At 51.8% G+C, this 20,636-nt stretch overlaps 1 protein-coding gene across 7 annotated transcripts in view; it reads left to right on the plus strand.

Moving 5' to 3' along the window:
- The window catches only part of LOC146333910 (F-BAR domain only protein 1-like), a 66,928-nt gene that overhangs the window by 26,752 nt on the left and 19,540 nt on the right, over positions 1–20,636 (plus strand). For all 7 annotated transcript variants that reach the window (XM_084824942.1, XM_084824943.1, XM_084824944.1 and 4 more), the window contains 17 exons: positions 706–797; positions 3,590–3,664; positions 6,355–6,496; positions 6,821–6,973; positions 7,219–7,323; positions 7,531–7,629; positions 8,312–8,408; positions 9,362–9,406; positions 9,758–9,830; positions 9,941–9,965; positions 10,653–10,707; positions 11,742–11,917; positions 12,355–12,379; positions 13,371–13,433; positions 13,540–13,591; positions 14,921–15,012; positions 19,567–20,175. In XM_084824942.1, coding sequence (XP_084681068.1) covers positions 706–797; positions 3,590–3,664; positions 6,355–6,496; positions 6,821–6,973; positions 7,219–7,323; positions 7,531–7,629; positions 8,312–8,408; positions 9,362–9,406; positions 9,758–9,830; positions 9,941–9,965; positions 10,653–10,707; positions 11,742–11,917; positions 12,355–12,379; positions 13,371–13,433; positions 13,540–13,591; positions 14,921–15,012; positions 19,567–20,175 — 1,978 coding nt within the window. The remainder of the gene's footprint in view (positions 1–705; positions 798–3,589; positions 3,665–6,354; positions 6,497–6,820; positions 6,974–7,218; positions 7,324–7,530; positions 7,630–8,311; positions 8,409–9,361; positions 9,407–9,757; positions 9,831–9,940; positions 9,966–10,652; positions 10,708–11,741; positions 11,918–12,354; positions 12,380–13,370; positions 13,434–13,539; positions 13,592–14,920; positions 15,013–19,566; positions 20,176–20,636) is intronic.

Below are 20,636 nucleotides of genomic sequence, written 5' to 3' on the forward strand. Positions count from 1 at the left end.
GGAGCGGACCGGGAAGGGAGGCGGTGACACGTTGATGAGAACAGCGGGGGGGGAAATGGCCCCCGCTGCATTTGGACCCGGGACGTGCATGGGCTGGCTGACTGGCTCTTTCAGTTACACGTAAATCGCTTTCCCGCACCCTGCTGATTTGGGGCTGCTTAGCCCAGTCTTGAACGCACAGGCAGATTCTAAGGATCAAGCCCCTGTCGGATCAGGCCGAGGGCCCATTTAGCCAAGTCTCTCATTTCCAATGGGGGACAGCCAGGCGCCTCCAAGGGGACGCTGCCAGTGGCATGAAGGTGACAGTGGTTTCCCACTGTCGATAGCAGTTGGTATGTCGGGGTATATTGCCTCAGTACGTGGAGGTTCCATTTAGCTATAGAATCAGGGTCGAGAGGGACCTCCAAGCCACGTAGTCCATCCCCCTGCTGATGCGTGAAACCGACTGCTGCAGCGTCTCTGGTAGGCGGCCGCCCAGCCCCTGGTTAAAAGCCTGTACGGAAGGAGAGGCCGCCCCCACCTGCGTCTGTTGCGCTGTTGTTCCGTTGGAGAGTTCTCCGTAATTTGGGGCCGAAATCCCCTTTTCTTTTCATTTTCGATTTGCCCCTCTCCAGCAACGGAGAACCCGTTTGCGCCTTTGCCTACATGACAGCCCTGCAAATGCTGACGCGATTCTCCTGTTGCACTCTCGCTTCCCACCCGCAGGGAGAGAAGAGCCATGGCTTTGACGTCCTCTATCACAACATGAAGCACGGGACCATCTCGGCCAAGGAGCTGGCGGACTTTGTGCGGGAGAGGTACGGACCGGGGCTGGGCGTGGGGCTGCTCGTTCTTCCGCTCCGGCCTCCTTCATAACGTGCATTTCCACTTCCCTGCTTCTTCTTCACCAGTGCTAAGTATTGGTTTATTGCTCTTTCCTGGACAATAATAGCTGCAGTTGGGGTGAACTTTGCGAGAGCTGAGGTGTTAGTCCAAAGGCGAGCACCTTGCAAGACCTCTGTTCCCTAACTTGCATAAATCTTGCTTGGGCATAGAGGGCCGGCAGATGGAGGGCTTTGCCACTGCCAGCGGGGAGGCAGCGTGCAGCTGTGCCACTTTTTCTTCCGCGATGGATTGTCTGCGGTAAGGAAAAGGCAGTGAGGGACAATGGGTGGGCTTCGAGTTGGAAGACAGTGACGTCACCTGGATAACCCCTGTAAAATTATCTGAATAAGGCAGGGCAATCACACGATAAAGGCCTCATCTGGAAGCAACCTGGTTTCACCGACGCAAGATAAAATTTTACAAACTCATGCCAGGTGGCTGTTCATGTCTGTTTTTCTAAAAATAAAATGAAATGGATGAAAGTGATACCGCGAAGCAAGAAATTCTCCCCCCCCCCCCGATTTGTCTGGTGCCCCAAACCAACGTCTTTTAGATGTTTAAGTTTGTATTATGTATTTATTTATTGAAATGATTTCATTGGGCCACGTGTGTGTTATTTCTTCCAAACCAGATGTGACACAGGAAATCTCAAGCTCAAATCTCCCATGTTGTTTTTGGTTTGACAACCTCTTCCTCCCCCCTCCTCTTCTTCTTCATTGCATTTCTATCCCGCTTTTTCTGCAACCAGCCACGTCAGTTTACAAAAATTCGGAAAACAATGATAAACAGGTACAAACGTAGTAAACGGTTAAACACAGCCTTAGGGTGCAATCCTATGCATGTTTAGAAAAAAAAAAAAGCCCTATGATTCCCAGCATGGCTGACTAGAAGGATTTTGGGAGTTCTTTTATTTTATTTGTTTATTTATTTAGTACATTTCCAACTAGGGATGGCTGAGAATTCCGCCACGGATCTCGGTGAGGCTGAATGCCAGTGCATTCGGCCCCCCGAAGTCCGTGTCGGAACGGCCTGCCCCCCCGTGGATCCCCCCTGGGACGAGACTTACCTGGGGAGGATCTTCCGGGCGGCGGCGGCTCTGGTGACGGCTTTGGCGGCAGTGGCTGCGGCAGCCGGTCTTCCGACCGGCTGCCGCTGCCGCCATTTCCAGTGTTTTTTAAAAAAAAAGACGTGATAGGCTACGTAAATCTTTACGTAGCCTATCACGTCTGACTTAAAACAAAAACGTGCGTACGCAAATGGCGGCGGCTATGGCCGCCGCCATTTGCAATTCTTATTTTGGCCTGTCTTAGTCTACGTAAATATTTACGTCCGCTACGCTATTTGCGTTCCCCTTATTTTCACCGTCTTAGTCTACGTAAATATTTACGTAGACTAAGACGGGCCAAAATAAGGAACGCAAATTTCCGTACGTGCGTTTTTGTTTTTAACTCAGACGTGATAGGCTACGTAAACATTTACGTAGCCTATCATGGCTGACTATGGGGACGCAAATGGCGGTGGCTACGGCCGCCACCATTTGCGTCCCTCCTAGCCAGCGGTCGGATGTCCGGCTGCTGGCGGAGCCGGCCGGTGGCTCCGCGGAATCCCTGCGGAGCGGAGCGGAGCCAGCCGGCCAGGATTCCGGCGGGAGGGACGGAGCGCCTCCCCCCCCCCAGCGGAACCCGGCGGAGACAGGTAAGGGCAATTTCGTCCATCCCTATTTCCAACCCACCAAATAACGAATGTTGTATGGACAGATTACAAACAGTTAAAAAACTAAAACACCATAGAACAATAAAAAATATAAAATGCAATACAAATATTTAAAAGAATAAAATGCAATATAATGCAAAACAATAAACAGCACAGGAATGGATAACACAGCCATAATAACCTAGAACTAGGTCTCTAAAGTGCCTGGGATTGAGTTGTAGGACTTTTTTCTGTCTAAACAGGCATAGGATTGTGACCTTAAAAACTTTCCCCTTTTTCTTTCCTGCAAAATATTCTGGGATTTCCTCTGCTGGTCTCTAGTGGATGCAGTGGCCCCTTCCTTGATCCTGGGTTCTGCCTCCCCAGCCGAATCCAAATCAGCTGCAGAACCTCTGCTTTTAAAAATCTCAAGCTTCTATCCCTTATGGTTGCATGGTGTAATCTGCACCCGGAACACCAGGGGCTGACGGTCAGGGGCTTCAGCAATTGGCTGAATCATCTTTGCTTGGCTGCTACATAATAGGCCAGGTACCAAGCTGGCGTTTCTGGGGCGGGTGTTCCAAAGATGGGGGCCTGCACAGAAAATGTCTTGTCTGCACTCGCATGTAACAAAGACAACAATAGAAAAAATAGGCACAAATCTACCGAATGGGCGTGAATGTTTGAGGTCTACCTGTAGGTGCATGATTGTTACAATAGAACCTCCTGGGCACTGTATCTTTGAATACAATATGTTAGGGGATGGAATACCAGGGGACAGGACTATTGTCTTTATGCCCTGCTTGAGAGGTACCCATTGGACATGCTGTCTGGAGATGACGGGATTTGTAATCCAACACATCTAGAGGGTGCGAGGTTGGGGGAGGCTGACTGGAGTAAACAGGGCAGTCCTTCAGAGATGCTTGGTCTTTTTATAGAGCCTTTGGAGTCGTGGAATTCTCCTCCACCCAGTGTGGGGTGGGGTGAGGCTCCCTCTGCCCTATTTATCCCTGCCTCCCTTTGTTCTTCCAAGGGTGGCTGTTGAAGAGGCCTACGCCAAATCCATGGTCAAGATGTCCAAGATGGCCGGGAACAACACCCAGCTGGGGTGAGTGGTGTTTCTCAGCTGCCTTCTAATACCTGTTGTGAACTCCAGAGGAAGTGTGCCAATCATTATGTGAGTTCAAAATGATGTCACCCACGCGTGAGACGGATTGACAGGCTTGGGGGAACCCCAAGGTTTGCAGAAGTGCAAAAAATATTTAGGGTGCACTAAATATTAGGCATCACAGGATGCCAACTGGCCATTGAGAGGGGGAAAATGGGAACCAGGAGGAGGGGAAATGGAGTGGAATGGCATACCCTGGCTGGCTGCGACCATGAATAGGAACATTCCATACTGCATCATTTCGTTGTAGGTCCTACTCATTTCATTCCTAAGAATGATCGTACAGCCACACTGATTTTCCCCAGTTTCTTCCTGAGCTCTTCCTTCAGGCTTAACCTAGGTGTCAACTTCTTTCCTTTCTGTGGCAGCCATCTTGTGGGATGAATTTTCTCCCAATGGCTTGCGAGCTTTTGGGAAAAACTCCCTGGTGTCCCCGTATTTTGATTAGGGATGACATGAGAATTTGTCTGAGCCTTGCTCGGATTCGAACCCCTGGGATTCAGAAGACGAAGGAACTAAAATATTGCTGCAAATTTCTTACCTTGTGGTGATATTTCCCTGGTTTTTTTAAATAAAGAAAATGGTTCCATTAATTCCTTTGGTCGTGCGAAGAAAAGCTGCTGAGATGAACCCTCGGATTGGCTTGGAACAATTGATCGATTTCTTCTGATTTCTTCCCCTGTGGAAGAACTCGGGAAAATTCGGAGTCAATCCAACGGGAGCTTGTCAAAGCGCTCCCATCTCTAAGTTAGGGATGGCGGAGGAATCCGTCCGGGGCGTCAAGGTCGCCGAGCTTTTAGCAGCTCTCCCCCTTGGACTCCAGCTCGTTAGCCCACGAACTGTCCCAACGCGACGTCTGTCCAGTCAGTCCAGCTTGTGGATTTCCACCACCACGGTCACCATTGCCGACTGCGCTGCACCACTCTCTCCCTCCCCACTCCGACCCTGGCAGGGAGAGCGAGAGGCACACAGGCAGGTGGTGGCCGGTGGGCGGTTGTGGCAGGGAGGGGAAGAGCACGGTGCTGCCCTTCCTGCCGCCACCGCTGTGCCTGAGCAGCCCACGTAGTCGGCTCACAAACACAAGCCAAGCTGGGGGCTCCGGGGAAATCCGTCAAGCTCCAAGAGGGCCGCATTCCTCTGCGCCGGACATCCCTCTGCTAAGGTTGATCTGGTCCCAGTTTTCCAAGAGTGAGAAACCGCAGTATATTTGTGGACATTTCCTACCCTGTGGTGAATGTTCCCTGTTGTTGTTTGTAATATCGTTTTATACGTTGCCATCGAGTCATCGACATGCCTGGAACTTGGTAGCAAAGGCCCAGGAGGACAGGTCCCTGCCCCATGGAGATGCCAGATGTCAGGGTGGACACTGAGCCCATAGAATCCCAGAGTAGTTCTGATTCTGAGGAAGAGGAGTTGCTCCTGGGAGTTGCTCCCAGGGCCAACAGCTGACGGAGATTCCTCCCACCGGCATTCCTAGCTTAGATAGCAGTCCTGGGAGTGACAGATCGCAGGAAGCAGACTTGATGGACGCGCGACGCCGACGCAGAGAGCGGCGCCAAATGGAGGGCGCAGAAAGGAGGCGTAGTGCCCGGTTGGCGCGCAAACAACGGCTGCGCCCAGAGGATCCAAGGGAAAAGGGGAGGGACTCTCCCTAGCCCTTAAGTTCAGGGTCTGCCAGTGATTCCCTTTCAAACGGGGACCAACTATTCCAACGTAGGGCATAGGTGCTCTGCTGCTCATATCTAGTTGCTAACAGTAGAGTTGTTAAGTTGTAAAAGAGGAATAAAGCTTTGAAAAGAATCCCTTTGTCTGTGTCTGGACTTGGCTACTGGATTAGACTGAGAGAGGCCTCCAAGGAGCCCTTGACACCAGACTATAATTTGGCATGGGGGAGACGGCAGAGGATGGGGAGGGGAACTGAAACAGGCAGCACTCAGGGAGTGTGTACGATGATTGCAGTTATGCGTGCTTGGGCGCAGTAGCCGTCGGGCGCGGGGGGACCAGGGAGTGATGCCAAGGGCTTTACGGAAGAAGTGGGTTTTCTTGGGAGGGATCTGAAGGAAGCGATTGATTGCTTTCTTCTGAGACTGTGCTGAAGGAGCGCTGAAGGAGTTGCACTGGTTACCAGTTGTTTTCCAGGCCCAGTTCAAGGTGTTGGTATTGACCTTTAAAATCCTATACAGTTCCATCCCAGTCTATCTTAAGGAGCGCCTCCAGCAGCACCAGGGATGTCGCTCAACGAGATCGGCCTCGGAAGGCCTTCTCTCTGTCCCATCAGCCAGGACAGCTAGGCTGGTGAGGACTGGGGAGAGGGCCTTTTCTGCGGTGGCCCTATTCTGTGGAATTCTCTCCCAAGTGACCTCTGACATGGCCCCTCTTTGATGAGCTTCTGCTGGGCTTTGAAAACCTGGCTGTTCAGGCGGGCATTTGGGGCGGGTTAGGGTTTTTTACAGCAGTGTTGTTTTGTTGATTGTGTTGCATTTCGTGTTGTTATTTGTATTGTACACCACCTAGAGTGGCTGAGTAGCTGGCCGGATGGGTGGTTAATAAATAAAATAAAATAAAATAAATAAAAATAAATAGAGCAAGAGAGAATTGGCCTCACCCGCCGCCCGTGCTCTCCCCTCCAGGACCTTTGCCCCCCTCTGGGAGGTCTTCCGCATTTCGTCCGACAAGATGGCCCTATGCCACACCGAGCTCGTGAAGAAGCTGCAAGACCTCATCAAGGAGATTGGCCGCTATGGGGATGAGCAGCTGCGAACGCACAAGAAGGTAGGGGAGTGTTGTGGGGGCCTATTCTGGCTGGCTGCTGGGGGCCAAGGCATCTTCCAGCACTGCAGCAGGGGGCGGGGGTGCATGTATTAGGGGCTGTGTGCCTCTTGAACCACGCAGGCTTGTTTGGGGTCCCTCCACCCCTGACCTCTCTTGTTAGCCCAGGGGTGGAAAGCCTCAGGCTCCTGGGTCAGAGAGCATGGGGGGGGGGGATAAGCTAGGACCCTTGGTCTGGGGGCTTCTCTTCCTAGCCTCACCTGCAAGAAGGCCCCCCTCCATGTTCCCTCTGTGTGTGTGTTTCTTCTCCCCCTTGCGCTCCGCTAGTCGAAGGACGAAGTGGCCGGGACGCTGGAGGCGGTTCAGGTCCTTCAAGGAGCCGCTCAGCACCTCCCCAAGGCCAGGGAGACCTTCCACAGCCGCTGCCAGGACCTTGAGCGGCTGCGCAGGGAGGGGGCCAGCCAGAAGGAGATTGACAAGGTACCGGGGAGGGAAGGGGCTTGCGGCAGAAGCCGGAGGCGAGGGAGCGGCTCCACGCAGGGGGCCTTCTTGGCTTGGCTGTCGGTGGGGTAGGAGCAGGAACGGCGGATGCAAAGGGGGCCGAAACAGGGAGAGAAAATGTGTGTCTGTGGGTCTCTTGCGAAGGGGTCTTGGGATCGGGGGGGCTGTGTTTGCACGCTCCCTATGCACGCCCAAGAGCTGCCTGCTTTGTCTCCCACACCAAGGCGGAGCTGAAGTCCCGGAAAGCAGTTGAAGCCCTGCGGCGCGCTGTGGAAAAGTACAACATGGCCCGCAGTGACTTCGAGCAGAAGATGCTGGACTCGGCTGTGGTATGGGGTGCGGGCACAGCTGGGCAGGGGGTCTCCCCTTCTCCCGACGCAGCTGCAGGGTGGGGGTCGTTGTGCGGACTGGAAGGAGGGTGATCCTCAACACCCTCTGCTGATCGCCCCAGGGCCCGCGTGGTTGGGGAGGAACCCCTCCCGGCTTCCCCAGATCCTTGTCTGCCCCAACCGGGCTTCCCTCTGCTGCTCTCGCAGCGCTTTCAGGAGGTCGAGGAAACTCACCTGCAGCACATGAAGGCCCTGATCAGCTCCTACGTCCACTCCGTGGAGGACACCCATGTCCAGATCGGGCAGGTGAGTGCAGGGGAGGCAGAAAGGGGAGGGGGAAGGGGAGCGCAAAGCGGGGCGGGGGGACTCCAGACAGGGCTGAGGGCAGCCAAGAGAGCCTTGCAGATGGGGTGCAGAGCCTCAGAGAGAGCAGCTTGCCTAGGGACACTGAGTCCATGGCAGAGGTGAGATTCAAACTCAGGACTTCTGGATTCATCACTCGGTCTCTTGACTGCTGCACCCTGGAGAGTGGCTGCTGTTCAGTGGGCCAGCGAAGGCTGCTTTCTCTGTTCCTCTTCAGGGAAGAACATAGAATTCGGTATGCAGCGTTGGCTTAGGGGTCAGCACGACTGGGCTCCAGCCAAAGTGGCTGCCCAGATGGGGCCCCGCCGCCAGCTGTAGGCCCTGCTGCCCCTGCTTGCTGTCGCTGCCTGTTCGCCCACCCTCTTGGGGCACACAGGCAGTGGCGAGAGCAGCAGGGGTGAAGCAGACCTTCCACTCACCTTGCACCTTTGTACAGCAGTTGGGATCAGGCCCAGAGGGAAAGCACCAGTGGAGGCGTAGCGGTGACTGTGGCAAAGACGAGGGGGGCCTCGCTGACGGTAGCGTGCCCAAGACCCTCCCCAAAACTGGGGGAATGACCCAGGTAATTGCCCTGGAAGACAGGGGGTCAATCCTTGCAGTAACCTCCCCTCCCCCCCGGTCGTAGGTACACGAGGAGTTCAAGCAGAACATGGAGAACATCGGGGTGGAGACGCTGCTGCGTAACTTCGCCGAGAGCAAAGGAACCGGCTGCCACCCGCCAGGTTAGCATCGCTTAAAAAAAAATAAACCTATTGTGTAAAAGGGGGGCACAAGGAAATACCTTTCTCATGAAAGTACAAGACGTGTCCCGGCATACAATAATAAATAATTAGTATGTAGTAATAATAATGAACAATAAATAATAAACACTAATAATAATTAGCGGAAAGGAACAGTACTTAGTAAAAAGGAATAATAACAATGATTAATAGTGAATCGTGATTAATAATAATGTATAATAGTTCAACTTATTTCTGTAGTGCCATTTATGTTCATGCTGCTTTGCAAAGTTCAGGTTTGAGCCCGCTCCATTTAATATCTTCTGTCGCATTCCACAGCTCCCCGTAGCCAAAGCTCTCTGGGCGGTTTATGAAGATTAAAGCCATAAAAATACAATATTGTCACATGATATAAAACCATTCACACGCAAACATATAAAACCATTTTATACAATCGACAATAAAAATCCCAGGACACATTTTTTAAAAAAAGCTTTATCGTATGCTGTCAAACGCTTGGGAGTCGAGGGACATTTTGATCTGGCACCAAAAGGATGACAGTGTTGGCGCCAGGCGGATTTGCTGGGGCGATTGTTCCGTAGTCAGGGGCCACACCCGAGGAGGCCCTCTCCCTCATTGCCCTCCTCCGAACCTCCTTGGAGGAGGCACTTGGAGGAGGGCCAAGGAGTCTACGTTTCTCTAAACTCAGGAGCCCTAATTGTTTTTTCTGTGTACCTTCCCAGTCCGTTTCGGCCACCCTCAAAATTTCAATTTGCCAGCCATTAATTGTTGGGCTTGCAAGTAATACAATATTAGCCACAAATGCTCTCCTCCTCATGCAAGGCATTTAGTGATACAGGTGAAGGATTGGGGTTCGCACCTACCCCTTGGTTGCATAGGAGAAGCAGGAACGACCACCTGCATTAACTTCTGTTCCCTGTTTCCCTCCACCGCAGGTCCGCTGGATTTTGAGGAGCTCAGCATGACTCCCGTGCAGGAAGGCAAGTACGTCTGAGCGCCGGGTGACTGGCACCCCAGATTTGGGTGGGGTGGAAGGGTATGAGTCACTGTCAGATTTACTATCCTGTGGGGGGTCAAACAGTTTCTGCCGCTAGGACTGCAAGTGTTAATCAGATTAATCAACTGAGGCTTGGGTTGATTAACTGAGCAAAGGTTGATCTGTAGGGGTCTTGTTTTTGTGTCATTAATTAGTCTTTAGTTTGATACATTTATACTCCGAGGAGGTCTGGGAGCCGCAAGACTAATTTGCGGAGCTTGATTGTAGGAAAAACATACGTGAGGTTTCACAGCACTCTTCATCAAGCAGGGGTTCTCTCTCCCTCCGTCTGCAGGACCCAAGCGTACCCGCAGCAAAGCCTTCCGCATCCCTGGACTGGGCCGCAAAGAACGCGAACGAGACTCCGTGTGAGTAGGGCCCTTTTCCTTCCATTGTCTAATCACCACTAGTAGCAAGTTGTCTGACCCTGCAACGTTGTGTGTCCCAATTATCTCTTTCTTTTTCTCCTTTGGCCCAGGGGGTCTCCAGATGCTGATTTAGGGGTGAGTATGATTATTATTTTATTGCTGCTGCTGCTGTTGTTGTTAACTATTGAGATCTGCAGGGTGTTAGCCAGCCATTCCCTCCTTCACGATCCTCCATTACGTCTTGCCCAAAGAGCTCACAGTGTCAAATGTGACACGAGAGAGACAGCGGATGGAAGGGAAAAAGATGGAGGCGGGATGAATAGGAGAACGACCTATTCTCGTTCCAGTTACACGTATTTGAGAGTTTCATCAGCGCCTCCCGCTCCCAGTCTAGGTTTCAAGGGTTGAGGAGGCACAGTGGTGCTTTCTGATGTTCATGTGCAGATTTCCCAATTACACATCTTTGCCACCAACCGTTCTCCGAACCTCTTCTCTCCTCCCCTGCCCTGCCTGCGGCTACTACATTCCCGACTTTTGTGAACGGCCTCCTCTAGCATCCAGCTTTTCTCCCGGTGTCCTCGGCAGTCTCCACCTGCTCATTTTATTCCTCAAATACAATCCAGTTACGCGTGTTGCTTTGATTTGGGCCGAGATCCTTTTGGGCCAGGGATCTGCAAGCTTTTGGAGTGACATGAGGATGTTTATTGCAGCACAACAGCATCTTTCTGCCCTTTTGGGATAATTAATTAGGTCTCTGTCAAAATTTTGGGGGGATATTTTAAGGTGGAGTGCGGCGATCTTGTGTTGTGCTTTTCCACACAGCCCCCAGAAGTGGACGAAGAGGGCTTCACTGTCCGGCCTGACACGAATCAGAACGATATCCTTTGATTTGTGGCTGTTGGACTTCGGGGTCGGGCTTTGTGCTGTGCTTCTCGAAGTGGGGCAGGTGTCTTTTGAATTGCAAGGTGGGATGAGAAGGGGGAGAAAGTGTTGACTGCAAGGCTGAAGAGGGGTGCACCCGAATTTCCAGCTCTGGACCACAATCTGTAAGAGGCGTCTGGGTGATTTAGAGCCGGAGGGTTTCGTTCCTCGTCTCTGTGGATGCTGGAGAGGGGGGTTCTATTGAGCAGAGAACCAAGGGCTGTATCCCCCCCCCCCCGCCGCCCAGGAAGAACAGCACGGCAAGGGGGAGACCAAACTGGCCCCATATGTCAGCCAGAGAAGGAACAGATGAAGGGAGAAGGAACACCCATGAGAACTTTGAAACTCAGAACTGGTGCCTGCTTTTTTTTCTCCTCCCTCCCATTTCCTTTTCCTTTTGTGATGTGAGTTTTAGATTGTAAGCCTGAGGATAGGGACTGTCTCATTATTAACCTTTGGGAGCCTTTTTAGCCTGAAGAGCAGGGTAAAAATACTATAAGTAAATACGTTAAAAAGTAATTTATTTTTTCATTCATTCATGGTATTTTTATTGTGCTCCTCAGTCACAAAGGCTTCTAGAGCGGCTTACAAACGATCAGTTATAAAGAAGACGCTCCCTCCCCGCAGGCACACGGTCTCAAAGAAGATACGGCATGCAAGGAAAAAGGGACGGGGAGGGAAGAGGAAAATGAATCTCTTGTTCTGGCGTGGAGGCCGCCTTTTGGGCTGAGTGCGAAAGGAGGGGGAAATTCCAGAGGGCTGCCTGTGTTCGTCTGCTGCAGCAAAAAGAGTACAATGTGTCATGCCTGGTTCTGTCCCATAGTAATCTCTGCGCCCCCCACCACAAAAAGGATGGACAGTGCTTGAAGAAACACCCCCAAATCATTGAATAGTCACCACCCAAGCCATGTGGAGGGCCCAAATCTCTCCCCCCCCCCCCGGCCACCAAACGCAAAGTGGCTGCCTTTCCCTTGACTCTGTGCTCTGCACGCGAACACGGCAACCGCTTCTGCTCGTCCAGCGACTCGGATTACGACGACGAGGAGCCCCACAAGTTCTACGTCCGCATCAAGCCTGTCCAGCCGCGGGAGAGGGCCAGCAGCGCCGCGGCGGTGGAGCAGCTCAAGGCTTCCGTGGGCAACCTCATCCTGCCATCCAGCGTGGGGGTGAGTGGGTGCGGGGCGACGGGGCCGGCGGGGCCGGCGGCTTTCGGGGTCACCAGCCCACGCTCCTTCCCGATTTCTGGCCCCCTTTGCTGGCCGCTGCTGGGGAGGCGCATCACTTCCGGGCCTTGGGGAGAAAAGGGCCCCCCACCCCCCACTGCCTTTGCTTTGCTTTGCTCTGCCCCATACCCCTCTCCTGGAACTCGGAGGTGCTTCTGAGATTTAATTCTGGAGCTGGGGCACACACATTTTCCAGCACTTGCTGTTCGTTCAGGCTGCAACTCTGCCCACTGCTGGGCCACGGGGTGGCTTTATGGGGGCTCTGGCTGCCCTTTGAAGCTAGGGCGGGCTCGAGCAGGGGTGGTGTCGGGGCGGGGGCAGCGTTCTCTCCCTGCCACCCCCACCACTCTGCCTGACCCTTCCACTGTTCTCTTTCGCAGTGCACCATGAAAAGGCATTCGTCCAGTAAGTGCTCCGTCGACCAGGGACGTGGAACCTCTTTCAATCTCAGGGCCGGATTCCGTTTCAGGGAAGCTCTCGGGGGCCGCATTCCAGTGGTGGATGGAGCCAAAGGCAAAAGGGAGCAGGCCAAAACTACGAACATAATGAACCTTCAAGCTCTTCCTGCCTCTAACTCGGACTTTGGAGAGGCATTGCGATCTTTGGGAGTGGGGAAAAAGTTACATCAAACCTGGGAAGCCCCCAACAATTTGCAATTGGGGGAAAGGGGGGGCATCTGGAGGGCCAGATTTGGCCCACCGGCCGGAGGTTCAGCACCCCTGCCCTAGATCTCCTTGGGCTCATCCCGCGCTGTGTGTAGAACAGGGCAGCTCAGGTGGTAACGATTCTTTGAGGCCGTATCTTCTCAGGGAACATATCCCGGGGATGAAATAAGGGCGGGAAAGCCCTGTGGTGTGTGTCTGTGTGTGTGTGGTGGTTTAGAGCAGTCTCCTCCCCTCCGGCGCCCTTCCGGTGGGTTGGACTACGGCTCCATCCTACCCAGCCAGCAAAGTGAGGGTTGTCGTCCAACGTTTCTGCAGGGCACCCGGTTGGGGGAGGTTGGTTCAGAGCATTCATTCCCCCGCCACACTCAAGATGAGATCCTGTAGCTGAGCATTTTCCAGAAGCGGGTTGCCATAACTTAAGCTGTTTACTCATTTCTTCGTTGAACACATTTTTTAATCGTCCCTCAGAATTTCACCCAGTTGGGCGAATTCGCAATCCAGGCCGAGAAATTCGGCGACGTCACTGGGTGGATGTTTATTTGGGGAGCGGGGACAGGGTGGGCAGGGAGAAGCAGATGCCAAACAGTGTCTGTGTTCAGGCTTCTGGCCTGCTCCCTCACGCCATCCTTGCTTCGACGGAATCCGCGAATCATGTGTCGGCTTGCGGCCGCTTCTCGGTTCCACCGGGCCTGCTTGTTTTGCCGCATCCCTGATGTGCTTCTCTTCTTAAGGGCACTTAAAAACGCTCGCCTCGGCCACAGTGGAAACGGACTCCGACTGCACGCCGGTCCCAGGTGAGAGAGGGGGCCGAGAATGGGGAGAAAGAGAAGGAACAGAACTAGAGGGCCTGTGCTCCAATGGCCCGGATCTCTAATTCGTTTCCCTCCTTCCTCTGTGCAGGTGACAAGTTGGGTCACGTTCCGACCCCTCACCTCGCCACCCGGACAAAAAGGTACCCTTGGGTCCAGAGAACCCAATCCTCTGTGGTGCAGTTGGAGGGGTGGTGCTCACAACTCTGAGGCTCAATGCTTTGTTCCAAAATGGTCCCCCGTTCTGTGCATTGAACTTTTTGCATTTATTTCCTCATGTGCTTCACCTGATGCTTCTTCCAAGGACGAGAACCAGGGGCTTTGCTAGCCCCAAATCTATTTCCCAGGGGCCCCAAATGCCCCAAATCTATTTCCCAGGGGCCCCAAGTGCCCCAAATCTATTTCCCAGAGCCTCGAGTGCCCGTTGGTACCAGTGGGTGTTTTTCTTTCTTTCTTTGCTTAATTGCCATGCCATGTGTGTGTGGGGGGAATTTCAAGGGGGATTGCAGCTGGGGAGGGAAGCGCTAACTTTCCTCTCCCCACATGATACATCCTCCCCCCAAAATACATCTTCTTCTGCATGACAGTTAAGCTTAGAAAACACTGGTTTAGGATGATCCGGGACAGGGTGAAAGTTAATTGAAGCATTTATTTTACTTGAGATGATTTGGATGAGAAATTAATTTGCTGGCTTTGCCTCCCATGAAACTTAATTAAATCCTAGTTAGTCTTTCTAGTTAACCCTTTGCATATTTGTTTATTTATAGATAGATACAAAACCATGTAGGGAAATTTCATGCAGATTTGCATCCTATAGGCCTCCAGATCTTTCAAGGGCCTAACAATGCCTGAGCCAAGAACCTTTTTTGAGGATGCCTTGGGAGTTTGTGGGATTTACGGTGCAATCCTATGCATGCTTAGACAGAAAAAAGTCCTACAAAAAAATCCTACAAGGACTTCTTTCTGTCTAAACATGCAAAGGATGGCTCCCTTATCACTGCGGGTAGGGGGGCCCTATGCGGATGAGTTGGTTTGTTCATAGGTGTAAGGAAATGGCCACTCCAGGAAGGAGGACATGTAATTTGCATTGATTTTAACTTCATTTATCCACTGCCTTGCATCTCTCTTGAGTCTTCAAACTAGAAATAAAGACAATACATCCACCGTAAATGAAGAGTGGAAGGCAGGGAGAGAAGAAAGGGGAGGGGGCAGGCCATTCACAACCCTGCCCTGTCCTTGGGAGATTTCACCAGATGCCGTCCACACCCCTTCCCATCTTCCTTTGAATCCATGAGGGCCAGAAGCCTGCTTTTTTAAACAAAAACACACAATGCCAATGAATACTGAGATACTGTTGCTGTCGCTACTCTGAAGGCGGTGATTAAATCCTGCGTGCAAAGTGCAGACCTGCAGGATCTGCACCCTTTGGAGTGTTCCTCGGACCCCCACTCTTTTTTCTCTGTCTTTTCCAGCATCGACAGCAAAGCTGAGCCAGAGGTTTTGCCCGCCAGTGCCCTCTTTGGGCCCCCACTAGAATCAGCCTTTGAAAACGAAGACTTCACAGGTACACCGGCTCGGGGGCTCCTTGGTCTGGGACGATCGCAGAGCCCCCCAAGTGTGGGCAATGGGCCATTTCCGCCCCACATCTCCATGGACAAGGAAATGGAGGTGTGGGGCGGGGGTGGGGAAGTTCTTTCTGCGCTCTGTTTCGGAGAAGCTCTCGGGGGCCGCGTTCCTGGGTGGGCGGGGCTGGAGACAAAACAGGACGGGGCCAGAAGTGATGTGGGCGGGGCCAGAATACAAGCAACGCTGGCCAGTTGTAGCTTTGGGCTCCTCCTGCCAGCAGCCAGGACACCACCAAAGAACTGGTGGCTGGGGGGGGGACAGGGGAAAGTGGGCGTGGCCATCTAGGAAATTGGGATCCTGGCTGCAGCCATCAGCCCCCCGAGGAGGCCCAGGAGGGCGCTGCTGTTGACCAGCCTTTCCGAAGCTGGGGCCATCCAGATGTGTCGGACTGTGTCAAGAATGACGGCCCGTTTTCCTCCAGAAGACTAGGCCAGGTGGTCACATCAGATGTAACCACCTGGGATTGTGTGTTATCTATAGGCTCCTCAGCCCCTTTGCTCCAGACCGGGCGCAGGCGCTGTGAATTGGGGAGTGAGAACAGCTGAGGGTGGTGGAGAGTCCTAGCCTCCTGGAGGCCAGGGCTGCCCACCCACGGGCTGAGCCAGTGACTGGCCGAGGGGAAATCTGCTCTGGGTGGCCAGGGCTGGGCTTTAAAAGAGGGCTGGGGTCGACGCAAGGTGTCTCCCTTCATCCTGGTTGTCCTGGACCTGCAGATGGCTGGTTGCTGTCTGGGGAGATCCATGCTTAGATATGCAAGGACAGGGCAGGTAGATTTATTATTCTGCCTGGGTGTGCGCTCATGACGCTCTCTGTATACAGTTAAGTGTCTTGGCTTTGTGCCTTCTTGTGTAACTGGCTACTTCCATTCTTCCCTTTCCCTGTTGTTGTTGTTCAATCGTTAAGTCGTGTCCGACTCTTCGTGACCCCATGGACCACAGCACGCCAGGCCATCCTGTCTTCCGCTCTCTCCCAGAGTGTGCTCAAGTTCATATCCATTGCATCGGTGATGCTATCCAGCCATCTCATCCTCTGCCGTCCCCTTCTCCTTTTGCCTTCGATCTTTCCCAGCATCAGGGTCTTTTCCAGGGAGTTTTCTCTTCGCATTAGGTGGCCAAAATATTTGAGCTTCAGCTTCAGTCTCTGTCCTTCCAATGAGCACTCAGGGTTGATTTCCTTTAGGATGGACTGATTTGACCTCCTTGCAGTCCAGGGGACTCGTAAGAGTCTTCTCCAGCACCACAGTTCGAAAGCATCGATTCTTCAGCGCTCAGCCTTCCTTATAGTCCAGCTCTCACAGCCATACGTTGCTACTGGGAAAACCGTAGCTTTGATTAGACGGACCTTTGTGGGCAAGGTGATGTCTCTGCTTCTTACTATGCTGTCTAGGTTTGCCATAGCTTTCCTCCCAAGGAGCAAGCGTCTTTTAATTTCATGGCTGCAGTCACCGTCTTGCAGTGACCTTGGAGCCCAAGAAAATAAAATCTGTCACTGCTTCCATTTCTTCCCCTTCTATGTGCCAGGAAGTGATGGGGCCAGATGCCGTGATCTTAGGTTTTTTAATGTTGAGCTTCAAACCAGCTTTTGCACTCTCCTCTTTCACCCTCAACAAGAGGCTCTTTAGATCCTCTTCGCTTTCTGCCATTAGGGTGGTATCGTCTGCACATCTGAGGTTGTTGTTAATTCTCTCGGCAATCTTAATTCCGACCTGTGATTCATCGAACCCGGCGTTTCTCATGATGTACTCTGCATATAAGTTAAATAAGCAGGGTGACAATATGCAGCCTTGTCATACTCCTTTCCCAATTTTGAACCAGTCGGTTGTTCCATGTCTGGTTCTTACGGTTGCTTCTTGACCCTCATACAGGCTAGGTAAGGTGTTCTGGTATTCCCATCTCTTTAAGAATTGCCAGAGTTTGTTGTGATCCACACAATCAAAGGCTTTAGCGTAGTCAATGAAGCAGAAATAGACGTTTTTCTGGAATTCTCCTGCTTTCTCCGTGATCCAGTGAATGTTGGCGATTTGATCTCTTGTTCCTCTGCCTCTTCGAAACCCCGCTTGTACTTCCGGTAGTTCTCAGTTCACATGCTGCTGAAGCCTAGCTTGTAGGATTTGGAGCATAACCTTGCTGGCATGTGAAATGAGTGCAATCGTATGGTAGTTTGAGCACTCTTTGGCATTGCCCTTCTTTGGAACTGGAATGTAAACTGACCTTTTCCAGTCTTGTGGCCACTGTTGAGTGTTCCAAATTTGTTGGCATATTGAGTGCAGCACTTTAACATCATCATCTTTTAGGATTTTAAATAGCTCAGCTGGAATACTGTCATCTCCGCTACCTTTGTTGTTAGTAATGCTTCCTAAGGCCCGCTTGACTTCACTGTCGAGGATGTCCGGCTCAAGTTCAGTGACCGCACTATCATGGCTATCACGGACATTCAGATCTTTCCTGTATAGTTCTTCTGTGTATTCTTTCCACCTCTTCTTAATCTCATCTGCTTCTGTTTGGTCCCTGCCTTCTTTGTCCTTTATCATGCCTGTCTTTGCACAAAATGTTCCCTTGAGATCTCCGATTTTCTTGAAAAGATCTCTAGTCTTTCCTATTCTGTTGTTTTCCTTGATTTCTTTGCATTCTTCATTTAAGAAGGCCTTCTTGTCTCTCCTTGCTATTCTCTGGAACTCTGCATTCAGTTGGATATATCTTCCCCTTTCTCCCTTGCTTTTTGCTTCCCTTCTTTTCTCAGCTACTTGTAAAGCCTCATCAGACAGCCACTTTGCTTTCTTGCATTTCTTTTTCTTTGGGATGGATTGAGTTGCTGCCTCCTGAACAATGTTACAGACCTCCGTCCATAGTTCCTCAGGCACTCTGTCTTTCAGGTCTAATCCCTTAAATCTATTCCTCACCTCCCCTGTATATTCATAAGGGATATGATTTAGGTCATACCTGAATGGTTTAGTGGTTTTCCCTACGTTCTTCAATTTAAGCCGAAATTCTGCAACAAGAAGCTCATGATCTGAGCCACAGTCAGCTCCAGGTCTTGTTTTTACTCACTGTATAGAGCTTCTCCATCTTTGGCTGCAAAGGACATAGTCAATCTGATTTCAGTATTGACCATCTGGTGATGTCCATGTGTAGAGTCGCCTCTTGTGCTGTTGGAAAAGTGTGTTTGCTATGATCAGCGTGTTCTCTTGGCAAAACTCTTATTAGCCTTTGTCCTGCTTCATTTTTTACACCAAGGCCATGCTTGCCTGTTATCCCGGTGATTTCTTGACTTCCTACTTTAGCATTCCAATCCCCTATGATGAAGGGGACATCTTTTTTTTGGTGTTAGTTCTAGAAGGTGTTGTAGGTCTTCATAGAACCGACCAACCTCAGCTTCTTCGGCGTCAGTGGTTGGGGCATAGACTTGAATTACTGTGATGTTGAATGGGTTGCCTTGGATTCATACTGAGATCATTCTGTCGTTTTTGAGATTGTGCCCCAGTACTGCTTTTCCCACCCTTTTGTTGACTATGAGTGCTACTCCATTTTTCTAAGGGATTCTTGCCCACAGTAGTAGATATGATGGTCACCTGAATTAAATTCGCCCATGCCTGTCCATTTTAGTTCGCTGACTCCCAAGATGTCGATGTTCAATCTTGCCATCTCATGTTTGACCACCTCCAGCTTACCTTGATTCATTGATCTGACATTCCAGGTTCCTAAACAATTTTGTTCTTTACAACGTCGGATTTTCTTTTCACCACCAGACACATCCACAGCTGAGTGTCCTTCCGGCTTTGGCCCAGCTGCTTCACTCTTTCTGGCGCTGCTTGGAAATACCCTCTGCTCTTCCCCAGTAGTATATTGGACACTTTCCGACCTGAGGGGTTCATCTTCTGGCGTCATATCTTTTAGCCTTGTGATACGTTCCATGGGGTTTTCTTGGCAGGAATACTGGAGTGGGTTGCCATTTCCTTCTCCAGTGGACCACATTTTGTCAGAACTCTCTTCCATGAGATGTCTGTCTTGCATGGCCCTGCACGGCATAGCTTATGGCTTTGCTGAGTTGTGCAAGCCCCTTTGCCACAACAAGGCAGTGATCCTTTATCCAGCCTTTAGTTGGTGTGGTCTCTCTGCATAACCTCAGTGCTAATTTCAGAGCCTCTTGGCTAAGGAGGGTGGCTACTGGGTATTTTGGGGGACTGGAAGGCCGGGTTTGGCCAGTCCTGTTTTGGCGAAGGGGTCCTGGGATCGGGTCTTGAGGGGTCCTCCCTCACAGGAAGGTTGGGGCTGGTCCCGGCAGCTGGGATCCTCCTTCCCTTCACAGACTGCAACTCCCAGCAGCCCCAGCCAGCATGGCCAAGGGGTGGGGCTAATGGGAATTGTAGTCCCAAACATTTGAAGGCTCTGTTTCTGCATTGCTGAGTGTGCGTATGGTGGTGGGGGAAGAAGATGGCTACACTGCTCTGTATTAAACTCTCCCTCCCCTACTCCCTTCTTTGGTCTCTCCGCAGCCCCCCGGTCATACCTCTTGGCATCCAGCCCCTCCCCATTCTCCTCTTCCTCCCCTGAGAATGTGGAAGACTCCGGCCTGGACTCGCCGTCGCACCGGGCCACCGGGCCCTCCCCGGATTCCCGCCTGTGGAGCCCACGGCCTGGCACCCCTCAGAGCCCCCTGGGCAGCAAAAAGCCTCCCAAGAGCTCCATTGGATCTCGTGGCCACCGTGGAGGCCTGCTAGCCGACAATGGCCCAAGCCCCTGGCTGCCTCAGCCGGCTTCCCGAGAGCTCCCCTGTTTTGCAGCTGAGCTGGACTGGCCTGACTCTGGGCCTGCCTGGCCAGCGCCCACTCACAGCAACGCTGCAGGCCGCTGTGAAGTGCCATCGCCTGACCCCTTCTCCCTGGAGGGCGTGGCGAACCACCGGCGTGGCTGGCCACCTTCAGACTGCCCGCCCCGGGCCGGAGAACGAGACAGCTGCCTCTCATCCAACTCAGCTTCCTCTTCCTCCTCTTCCCCGGCACCCCCTAGCAGTGGTGACTCCACCAGCCCGTCCCCCTGGGCCCCACGGGGCAGAGACCTGGAGAGCGGGACACCCTCTGTCCCAGATCTTTCTTCCGAGCCAGGTGAGTCAAAGTGGGGACTTTAAAAAAATATAGTTAATGATTTGGTTCAACACTCAGAATGAACCAAACTCGCAACGAGAGCACATCCAGTTTATAAATTTCTCGATTTATAAAAATTATAAACAGATTTTTAAAATGTGAAACATTTCGGCGTCAAATGCCAGCTTCTGTCAGAAACAAGAGTATCTGGCAAGAGTATTGTAGCATACCCTAATTTGTGACTGAAGCTGGCATTTTACATGGAAACGTTCCCCATTTTTAAAATCTGTTTATGATTTTTTAAAAAATCTATACATTTATAAACTGGATACACTCTCACTCTCGTTGGGCGTTCGTTTTGTTTTGGAGTGCTGTGTCATGTGCATCGAATCGCCTATGTATCAGCTTCAAAATGACCCATGTGGCGGGGAGGAGGAAGCATGTGTATGAGTGTGGAGGGGGAGAAAAAGATAGCTCCAATG

The sequence above is a fragment of the Heloderma suspectum genome, chromosome W (genome assembly GCF_057233095.1).
Source record: "Heloderma suspectum isolate Gila_16-S chromosome W, 16-S_ref, whole genome shotgun sequence".
NCBI classification, from domain to species: domain Eukaryota; kingdom Metazoa; phylum Chordata; class Lepidosauria; order Squamata; family Helodermatidae; genus Heloderma; species Heloderma suspectum.